The 11,872-nt window shown below is 36.3% G+C and overlaps 1 protein-coding gene across 1 annotated transcript; it reads left to right on the forward strand.

Moving 5' to 3' along the window:
• The first annotated feature begins 3,601 nt into the window (after positions 1–3,601).
• LOC129754353 (leucine-rich repeat-containing G-protein coupled receptor 4-like) lies at positions 3,602–6,273 on the forward strand. The gene is made up of 2 exons (XM_055750367.1): positions 3,602–3,651; positions 3,715–6,273. Exons 1-2 carry the CDS (start codon positions 3,614–3,616, stop codon positions 5,408–5,410), a joined length of 1,734 nt encoding a protein of 577 aa, XP_055606342.1. The 5' UTR covers positions 3,602–3,613; the 3' UTR covers positions 5,411–6,273.
• The last annotated feature ends 5,599 nt before the right edge of the window (positions 6,274–11,872 follow it).

Below are 11,872 nucleotides of genomic sequence, written 5' to 3' on the forward strand. Positions count from 1 at the left end.
AGCTAATTCTTTCGAACCATAAGCATAGCCATTTTAAGCATGGATGAAAATCTATCAAATATTAAGACATAAAAGTAAAAAATTAGGTTTACGTTTCAAATAAGGTTTCTTTTTAACTCTTGTAAAATTTAAGATTTAAGACAGAACCATTGATTTTGAAGAATCTGCAATATATGTAAATAATTTTAACTAAAATTTCCAGCTGAATTTCTATCTGAAAATGAAAAACAAGCTCACAGATTATCATTTTTATTTTATATTTGATAATTTAAAACCTTTAATTAAAGTTTTCAAAATTAAAAGCAAAATTTAAAAAACAATTTTTTCCATATGAATCCAGATCTTACTTTTTATATGTGATTTTCGCCAGGTTTGTGTTTCCAAACTGGCTTTGATTAAGTTTAATATTTTGAATCAAGAACCAACGTTATAAAACTGCCACCTCCATCATTTAGAATCCCTAATGAAATTTAAATATTGATATTTTAATATTGTTTATGAAACTTAAATTTGAACTAAATCTGAATATAAACCTTGGATTTTAGTTCCCAGTCTGAATTCTGCATTTTTAGCCCAAAATCAAAACCTTAATCTAAATTCCAGATAAGAAATCCTATTTATTTGAAACCAAAAAGCGAAATTTGTATCAGAACCCTTAACCAGAAATCGTTAATTTGATTCTGAATTTATGGTTTTCAATTTTTAATTCTCAATTGAACTAACTAGACACGAATGCCACAAGGATGATAAAGTGTCGTAAATAAAAAAAAAGTAATTGAACTTGTAAATGTATTTAAAATTGTGAATGATGAAATTGTTTCACATTTGTCAATTATCCTGAAACATAAGAAAGTTTAATGAGTCAAAATTTCAGATCCAAATCTTAAAAATGGTTTGAATTTAAATTGTTTTTCCATATTCCGAAATTGTGAGTTTCGAGTATGGAAAATTCATCACAACATAGATTGAAATTCAACACCAAGGTTCGAAGCATCTATACCAATGATGATCTAAACTGAAAATTAAGAAAAATAAACTGGTTACCTAATAAATAGATATTTTCCCGCAAGTCTCCGGGCTGAGCAAATCCAGGAAATTTTATTCCTCAACCTTACGGAATTAGGGCATATTGATTCAAAATTTTCCTAAAAATCCGGGCAATATGTTGGCAAATTTCCGTTCCGTTCCGTTCCGAAAAACACATGGAAAACTGATATTAATTTTTTCGAAACACATCATCCGATTCAGAATAATATTTAAGGCTTCCAAAAATCGTTTGTTTTTATTTTGACAAAATTTGTTAAAAAAATGATTTGGACGCAAGATACATAATTCTAAGGACTCAATTGAAATTTTCGTTTGATTTTGCTAATAGAATGAGAAATCTGGTCAAAATCCGGACAATATAATGAGCTTAGTCTAACTCTATTGGGATTCAATATTTGGGACTCAATTAATATCACCAAGTGAGATTTTTTTTTGAAAAACTGTTGTAGAATTGTGGTCTTGAAATGAGATTTCGAGGTTTTAGAGTCGGGATTGTTACACTATTGTTACTCTTGAATTATTTTTATTGTTCATCAAAATTTGATTCGAAATTTCAAATTTTATGTTTAGTGAAAAAATATTTCACTTGGCATTTTTCGACCTTCATGGGGGGGGGGGGGGTTTAACCCCCAAACACCCCCCCCCCCCCCCGTTCCTACGGCCATGATTCAGACTGATTTCTTAATCTATGCTTGAAACTATCTTTACTTATATTATAATCGAAACAAATAAAAACTTAATTAAACAATTTACATGATATGTTTAATGGGTTGTAAAATTCGTTTCTTCCAAAATTAATTGTTCTTAAAGGCTCAAAATTCCGTAGAGAGCAAGATGGGACATGATACGGTACCATTTCGGCGAGGTTAGCACTTAATATATTTCCGGATATAATGTCGAATATAAACGGGCGAAGAAGAAGTATAATTCGTGAGCCGATCGGTTCGATGTTCAGGATCCCACATCGGTCATGGAAAGGTGGGAGTTTTCTTGAAATATACCTTAATTTTGTGCATATTGATTAGGGGAGAATGAGGATACTTGATCCCTGGGGATACTTGATTCCTTAGCTATATCTCGAAACTGGAATGTCTTACAATGATCATATGTTCAAGAAAAATGTGCCAAAATGAGCAAAATAACAATGCTTGTAGTTTTAAAAATTTGAACAAAATAATTGTTTGAGTAATGAACTTTGTTTGAAAAATTTCACAAAATGTAACTTGAAGATCTTTTTTCATTACTTTAAAATGTTCCTTAAATGGGAAAATTATGAAAAAAATATTTGTTCCAATGTATCAATCGTTCGAGCGTAAAATGAACTTCATAATGCCATATTTTCAAAGCAATGGAAAACTCTCAACTTTTTTCAGAAAACGTTTTCTAAAATGTTGATTATGGGTACAATTGATCCCCTAGAGTTGGGTACAATTGATCCCCCTTCCAAACGGCATATTATTCTTCTGAATTGATCGTCATGATTGCTGATTACGAAATTACTAATATTTATCCAAAAACTAATATTTATTAAACATTTGTCTGAAGAAAAGAGCAAAAATAATTAATTTTCTCTAAATTATAAAAAATAGCGCCTTTAAGTATGCAATGCTATTAGCGTTGAGACGAAGTTATAGAATTTTCTTCTTATGTCTGTTATAAATTGTGAAATGAGAACAAACATGATCAAAATAGTCAATTAACATTCTATCTTGGGGTTTTGTTTGATTTTTATACAAGGATTAGAGCTTCCTGAATAAAAGATCAAGTCTCCTTCAATAGGGGATCAAGTCTCCCCTAACTTCAGAAAAATCGCAATTTTTTTACTCCCACGAAAATGCTTCTAGTTCATCAACGGGTTCAAGTATCGTTCTAATTTTTGGAGCATAGAAACTTGAAGTTACAAGCTGTCAGAAAATGTCAAAGACGGCGAGTTGCTAAATTTTTCCAAAAAGATATGGTGAAAATAAGAAAAGGGGATCAAGTATCCCCACTCTCCCCTACAGTCTGCATCGAGAAATCGAGCATTTGATAAGCACACACATATGTTAGATTCTAAGTGCAGTCTTACGTTATACCTTAGTTCACACAAGAGATCCTAAGTGCAACATATGTTCCCTTGAAAGATACATCCATATCTATGTACTCTTCCATAAATATACTTTTAAAATAAATAAATAATTCAACATGTTAATATGAACAGTACAATATGATATATGTAACCTTGAACTGCTTCTTCCAGCAGACACGATAGAATTCAGTTGGCAGCCAGAAATGCATTTCCGTTGCATTACACGGACAGACAAGTCTCTTATCAGCTCTTTTTCTTAGCTGCTGAGACAATCCATCAATATTGTTTGTTACATGCACCACGTCATCGTTATGACGATCTGGTGCTCTACCGAGGATCCGTTATCAGTTGTTTGCTAGAAGGATGAGATGCTTCCATTAATTTTGTATGTTTCGAGATGAGTCTGCCAAGAGAGAGAGGGAGCGATAATCAAATCACTTTTCACTTGAAACGTGTTCGATTTCAAATCAGTTTTATTCATACAATTGGTTAAGGAAGATGCTTTCCTACAGAATGGGAATAAGCAGTTTTCGATGGTAAGTATTTGAGCGGCTAGTGGGAATTTCAAATAACTTTGATTTTTTTTTGAAAATTTTCAGGATCGCCCTGCTGATGACGCTACACAGCTTTGGGCTTACCGAGGCTTATTTATGCATGTGTTCACCGAATAGCTGTGTGTTAGTACATCCTAATACCGAATTTTTTGAGCATGCTGATGCGCATTGTTCATCATTCAGGACTGTCGCTCAGGATGTATCGATTATCAAACTGATGGACAAGAAGCTTTCTTCGGAGGCGTTCAAGAAGTTTCCAAACATGAATTCGATGGAGATTTTCCAAGGACATCTTGAAAACATCGATTCTAGCACGTTCAGTGGCGCCGGAAAGCTAACAAAACTGTTGATAAGGGGCAGTAGTATAGAGAAACTGGATGATTATTCCTTCAAAGGTGCTGATCAACTCAAAGAACTGCTCATATCGTCGAATCCGTTGACTGAAGTTTCAGAAAAGACGATTGCTAATTTGGAACAGTTAGAAATTTTAGTCCTCAGTTATGGATCTCTCAGTACATTGCCAAGCGCCTTCTTCCAGAACAACCGCAAATTGAGAATAGTTTCTCTGAACAATAATAAGATTACCGAGCTAAGCGCAGAAGTATTCAGAGGATTGGATCAGTTGGGAAAGTTAGAGCTAGCAGGCAATCAGCTCAAGACTTTCGATTCAACCTATTTGAAAGCGTCTGTGATAGTGATGAGCAACAACAGCTTAGAGCATTTGGTTATCAATGAACATTGCAGTTCGATGTATGCCGGTCATAATAAAATCCAAACGGTGACCGTTGAAGGAAGTGGTCTATTGAAATTGTTTTTGAATAACAATAATATTAAAGACATCGGCAATCTGACGAAGCTGCGAAATTTGACAACATTATCTCTAGGCCATAACGAATTGGATCCAAACACGTCGTTTAGTTCATTCATAGCAGTGGAAGAACTAATGCTTCAATCGACTAATATCAACATATCTTACCAAACGTTCAGAAATCTGACAAATCTGAAAATTCTTGATTTATCCTACAACAATTTGACAAGCGTTGATTTTAAAATGTTTGGATCGCAACTGTCCTTACATGTCGTAAGCTTCGTAGGCAACAAAATCAAAAGTTTCAACTATATCGAAGCTAGAGAATATCTACCCAGTTTGCGGGTGCTCGAAATCTGCAACAATGGATGGAACACCACTTACTTTGAGCAGAACATAGCCAAAATGAAACGTTTCTCGATCAGCCCAGACAGTCATGGCTTCTCATCGGACTTTTTATTCAGACATGACTACATTCACATGTGCGCCGAACACATAATATCAGAATATTCGGACTACGATTACCAGTTTCCACCATCTTTAGGCGAAATGGATGCAACGAACGAGGAAGATATCAATGAACAATACACCTCCACTTCAACAACATCAACTACCACGACGACAACACCGGTGCCGAAAACTACAGAACGTCAAGCTTTGACTTCAACCGAGAGAAGCAATATCGTTCCTGCCACATCGGAGCGTCATCATGTCATAGAACACGACTCCAAAATCGTTGATAACGTCCAACCAGCCGAGCAAACATCGGCACTATACGTCACCTTCCAGATCTTGGTCTACATCCTGTCCGTTGTGGGTTTGGTGTCTCTGATCGCATTGGCCTATTTCTGGAGGAGACGGCAGATGGACGTACGAAGTCTGTCCTCCATGCAAAGGAACGAGGAAGCCAGCGACGCTGTGTTGTTGATATAAAGAGAGATTTGAAGCATTGAGCCACGGTACCGACGAAAAGCTCTTCCAAGAATTGCTGAACGAACACTGGTGATACGCGATTGTGAAAACATTACTGATTGTGATTTCTGTTGATTGGGGAATCCTATGGTTTGAGGAATTTCCCGGAATAAATGCGTACCATACGGAATTGAAGATGAATGTTTAAAAAAATGAAATTCTATGAAGATAGTGCTTTTACGAGATATCACATCATAGTTGAAAAGATGTTGCTTTTGCAAGTATTCAAATGGTGAAGGTTAAAGGTTCTTATTAAATGAATTGTTGGTTCGCTCTGGGATGAATCATCCCAGACGTTGAAAATCCCGTACAGAAAAAAATCGTTTTTTGGGAAAGATTGAAAAGTGTTGGTGGTCGAATTTATTATTCTGTGTTTATTGTTGATGTCAGTGGAAGTTTTGGTGATCGCGGCGATTTTTTTTTGAAAGATCCATTTTTTCAACTAAAATTTTTGATTTCTTGGATCGATTATTTAGTCTGAAAAAAATCATGGATATCGGTTTATTTTCGATTCGATTTTTTTTTCGGTGAGAGTCGAAAGTATTTAGATTCAATGTTGAGAAGTGATTAAATGGCAAACCTTGCCATCTGTTTGGCAGTATCAGTACTAGAAACTCGATAGGCTTTTGTGAAATGTTTTGTTAACTTTCTTCGCTTTATTGAGTGTAAGAAACGTTTGAGAACATTTGTAAACAAATAGTAAATACCTGCAGTTTTCAAATTGTGTAGAACCGTTCATATGAATCGATTTTGTAGATCGATCTTTTCCTGGAGATCGAACAATCCTAGTTTTATCCGCAGTTTTCCTCTAAAATGTTCACGCCACGAATAAGCATTCTCCTTATTGGACAATACCAGACTCTATAAAAATAATGTTCAAATATTATGTACCAATAAAAAAATACTTCACAGACAAAATTACCCTTTTAATGATTAAAAATAAATCAAACACATTCTACTGTTCCTAACTACGATATTTTGGTTGCTGCAAGGAGTTTCTATGTTGGAAACTTGATAGTTTCAATGTTTCTCTAACAAAATGGGAATCATTGAGACTTTCTCAGTAGCCTCTAACCAAAAATAGCCTATTATGGACCAGACTTCAGGGCGCCGAGGTGTTTTTCGTTTAAATTATTTATAATACACAATTTTAAAGGTGGATTTTCCAGCTTTATTTTGCATTAAAAATTACTTATTTGGTAGGAATTGCGACTCGCATTAACAATGTTAAAAATTTGTGCTATCATTTATAATGCGATTTTATGTTTACTGGGTTGTTTTTAAACCATTAAGTTCAATGCTTTATTAAATTAACCGTTTAACCGTTTATCCTGGAAGCCTCATATATCTAACCTTATTAAAAACTGTGCTCCTATCTGTGGAATCATTCGTAAATTTTCTTACTTCATGCCAAGAGATGTCTTATGTATAAATAGTTGTGTACACAGTCGATATACGAACGCTATAAGTGCCTGGGGACACACAAATGTATCCAATCTATCGATATTGAAGGTTCAGCATAACAGATGTTTAAAAACCATATTTAAACTTTGTAACCAGCCTTCTGCTAGTTACAATTAAAATTCTGCTGTTCGGGTAAACTGGTTTTGATGTCTTTAAAAAAATTGTTATATTTTTTTTGTAATTGTCCGTAAATTCCTAAACACAAATATGTAATAATTTGTGTTTAGTAGCCTTAGGTTGGTGTCGCCATTAGATAAATTAATTTTTTGTTATTTATTAAATTTTCCGTATTATTTGTTTCTTGTTGTTTAGTTTTTTTTATAATTAGGTAGTTATTTATTCTATTCGTTATACATGTAAAAATAATTTGGTTAGGACTATTAAAATATATTACTGTTAATAATTCATAAAAAATGGGAACATCGCATTAAAAATTTGAATTTGAACATGCTATAATGTAGATTTTGAAAAAACATCGAATTTGAAAAAAAACAGACACCAACCATAAAAATAAATTGTACTGTTCCTGTCAATCAATGAAGACGTCAACGATGGGGACAGGATTTGATGGGCCGAAATGAAAAGGAAAGGGCGAGAATGAGTTTAGGAAATACGATAGTTTTCCGCGCCATACCCCGTTTTTTGTGACAAGTAAGTCACTGGTGAACCGCGAGTGCGCAATTGGATTAAGCCTCTCAACCACTATATGAAGATGGCAAATCGTGAAGTGATGTGACTAGAAAAAACCAAAAACTATTTCACCGTCCATCCCAAAAATCCGCGAACGGCAAAGTCATCGCCAGACCTGCCGTCTCGTAAGCCACGCGCGAGTTTCCTGTGTTCACCTTGGCACCACTCCCTGGACATGAGTAAGGTCCCCGTAAAAATTGACCTTAAGTTCACGTGGACATTATAAAGGTCTCCGTCAACATAGACCCAAATTCCACGTGGACATTATCCTGGTCTACGTCAACACAGACCATTACTGCCTGGAAATATTCGCCTGAGACAATCAACTGCCAAGGAAAATCTGTCGTTTGGTCCTCTCCCAATTTCTGGATCGTCATCGTCGAGCTTGTCGTCGCCAGCCCGTCAACTGTCCCCCAACGAGTCGACCAACGAGCATCACGGCCGCATCGAGTTTTGCAAACACATCAATAAATCTACCAAGCGCAAGTACATATTCCACTTTTTTTTAATCCTTAATCAGTGATGTTGTGGCAAATCTGCCCTCTCATGCAAAAAAGTGACACTTTTCCATAAAAACCCCAATACGATGAAAAATAAAATCAAATTGTATGGTCCTCATCTAAACCAGTTCTAGTGTGCTATTTTTTGTATATATGATGTTCCCAAAGTAGTTAAATTTCCCTCCCGAAATTCATAGTTTCATTTCACATAACCTTCATTTAGTTGACATAGCTCCACCCGTACAGCAGAGTTTGGGAGAAAAGTCCCGCCAAAATCGTCATCTCCTGGAGACCAATATAGTGAACGCCCAGCCGGGCAATCAAAACGTTCGTAAAGTAGCTTATCTAGCCCTAACTAATTGATACGTTTCACTTGGCGCCCATCGGTAAAATTTTGTTATTGTTGAAATAATAATAAGAAAAAAAGATCACTTTTTCAGGACCAAAAGTGATTTTTTTTATCCGTCTCCCGGAGAATTTCGATATTTTTATAGAAACAAATATCTTCAATATTAAATCGCGTGTCTTCTCGAAAAGGTTGTCCGGAGAGATTTCTCTTGGGAAGCGAAGGATATTTGAAGGGGTTTATCTTTGCAAATGATGATGTTAATTGCAAACTGCTAATTGATATTAGCCATCATTAGCCAAACTCGCAAACACAGCGATATATTTCACTAATCATTACCATCCAAACAACAGCGCAAACAGAACGAAAAATCAAAAGGACCTGTACAACCAAAAAGCACAACTTTTATCTACTTTCATTTATTTATTTTTTGTAATCCCAACTACATAATAGCTTAATTAAACAAAAACCTACCGCCTCACAAAAAAAAATCATTCTATCTTTTTCATAATCTGCAATAGTCAAATATTTTATTTCATTCAGTAATAGCAAATTTCGACGCAACGGCAGTTTCACAAATTAATTTCAATCAAGCATTGGAATTGCTTTCCAAATGGTATTACGAATTACGAGCGGAGTTGCTTGATGAGGACGAACTCGATCATGAACTCAAAGCGCGCGATCTTATCATGCCGGGTACGATAGATTTGTCTCGAAAACGTAAGTTCCTTCGCGATCGTTTAAAAGCGGAAAAAGAAGAAGGTTCGGGTTTATCGAATATTGCTTTCAAAGGAGAAGCAGAAATCGAAAGGGAAATTTGTTTTAAAAAGTTCGAAGAAATTAAAAAAGGGTTAGAGTCTAATGGAGACGACGCGACAGTTAAACGAACATGCATATCACGACTTGCCCATATTGGTATGCGAGTGGCAGTAATGTTAACTTCTTCTCGTGACTCACCTAATTTACTCAGCACTATGCAAAATATGTTGGCAGATATTGTTGCTATCATGAGACCGTTTTATGACGATAGTACTTGCCACATAGAACCCATAGAAAATTCGGTTATTGAAAATGAGAACCCATCTAATCAAATCATCCCATCAGTAGTCGATTCCAGGCAACAGTTGCCTATTCTAAATCAGGAAGATCAGGAGTGGATTCATGGCCTTCATTTGCGAATCATGGATCTCGAAGCACAACTGGCTAAGAAAGCAGAATGTATAAACACAGGAACTCAGACTGATAACAATCATCAACCTGAGGAAAGAACTGTCGAATCGGGCTTGATTAATTTATCACTTAACGAATCAGCTAATAATAACATCCATAATCCATTTCCATCAATATCGTCTAATCAAAATTTTCAACAATTGCCAAATAGCATTCCATTACAAAATCATCATAATTTTCAAACTGCAAATTCAAATTTCACCAATTTTAATTCCATTATTCCACCAATAGTTTCAAATTTTCAACCAGTCACTAATATTCCATCCATCTCAAATCATAGCCATAACTTCAGTCTTAATCCACCACAGAATAAAGTTCCATTTAATCAGCCAGTAAATTTAGCACCGACAAACCATCCAAATCCAACTCACTCAGTTCCGCAGAATTTTTCTAACACACAGCTCAACCCTCCTCGATTTTCTCAATATCAGATTCCACAATATTCGCGTCACACTCTGCCGGTATCAAAATGGAGCATAAATAAGTACCGAGGTGATGATCAGGGACTAAAACTCAATGAGTTTTTAGAAATAGTAAATGCACTTGCTATTGCAGAAGGAATTTCGGAACCAGAACTATTTGCTTCTGCGGTCCATCTCTTCGAAGGTTCTGTATTGTATGTTGTATGTTGGTAATCCACCATGGGTGCACGGATTCACCGCAGTTTCTGCAAAAGTATGGGTCACATGCATTCCTTAGATTATTAGGTTCGACAAATCTTCAATGCAGCGCGCCACCGTACCCGGACCCCATGGCTTCGTATGAACTGTTATGTGGTGAATGTATTGCGTGTGTTGATGTAGGTATATTTTGGAAGAACGAATCAATCAGGTGGGCTAGTTTACTTACAGGTATTCCGGCATCCGTGTATATACCTGGCCAGCTGGCAACTGATTGAACATTCCAATTATATAGTAGTCAGTTATATAATGAAACACATCTTACCTGTAGGCCCGCTTATGGGATTCGAACCCAAAAGTTTTTCTTGCCGATACCGGGAATCGAACCCAGTACGCCTGGCGTACCAATACCAGACTCGCGCCAGCCTATCCATTAGACCACATCGGCGCTCGGTCCATCTCTTCGAAGGTTCTGCTCTCAAATGGTTTATGACCCAGAGGTCAACAGGATCACTTATGAACTGGCAACACCTGGTTTTCGAGTTAAAACGAACATTTATGCACCCAGATTTAGATGCGTTAATCAAAATGAAAATTTACCAGAGAAGGCAACAGAAAAATGAATCCTTTTATGAGTATTTCTGCGAAATTGATGGCCAATGTCGAATCATGAGCAATCAAATACCTGATTTTGAAAAGGTCCAAATTTTGCAACAAAATATGCGAATTGATTATAAGCGACAAATGGCATTTTTGCCAATTTACGATCTTACCTCTCTCGTTGCCGCTGGTCAGAAGTTAGATGCCTTAAACTTCTCAGCATATAACAAAGTTTTCGGTTAAGAAAAGTCGATTAATATGGTGTCAGAAAACGTAAAAGCGAAAAAGAATAAACATAAAAATGAATTGTCGGGTACATCGTCATCTGGGCAGACAGCTGCAATCAACACTGCGACGTCCAATAATGGTCGAACCAACAATCAAACTTCTTATCACTTTAAAAATTCAGCCAACACAAATCCTCAGCCTGGAAGACCAAATACTTACCATTCCACTAATCTAGCTAACCAGCCAAGCACTAGTGCGGTCGGTGCACCATCTCAACCAGCTCTGACACTGGAATCGGTGGTGCGGGCCCACAAACCAACACCGCCGAATTCATGTGTAAATTGCGGGAGAGATGGTCATCACTTTGCTGTGTGCCGAATGCCTAAAATCATCGTATGTGGAAACTGTGGACTCAGAGGGTTTCCAACCAACTGCTGTCCCTATTGTTTAAAAAACGGGAGCCCAGCGAACCAAAATCGCGGTTCGGCTGGAGCAACAACGCAAGCGTGAGAAATAACCAACCGTCATCATCTCCACATTTATTCTGGGAACTCGTTACTGATCAACAGTACGAAGATGAACCAGAAGTGTGTGAGATATCATTACCAGAACCCAATGATAATCGTCCATTTGTTTCAATGATTATTTACAACCAAACCATCCAAGCCCTGCTTGATAGTGGCAGTAGCTATACCATCATAAGCGAGAAACTTTTTTTTAAATTGAAATCCAAAAAACTCAACAC

This window comes from Uranotaenia lowii, chromosome 3 (assembly GCF_029784155.1).
Source record: "Uranotaenia lowii strain MFRU-FL chromosome 3, ASM2978415v1, whole genome shotgun sequence".
Lineage (NCBI taxonomy): Eukaryota > Metazoa > Arthropoda > Insecta > Diptera > Culicidae > Uranotaenia > Uranotaenia lowii.

Coding starts and splice junctions, on each gene's coding strand:
- LOC129754353 (XM_055750367.1), top strand. CDS start 3,614: ATGCTTTCCTACAGAATGGGAATAAGCAGTTTTCGATG. Junction 3,652..3,714: donor GGAATAAGCAGTTTTCGATG/GTAAGTATTTGA, acceptor GAAAATTTTCAG/GATCGCCCTGCTGATGACGC.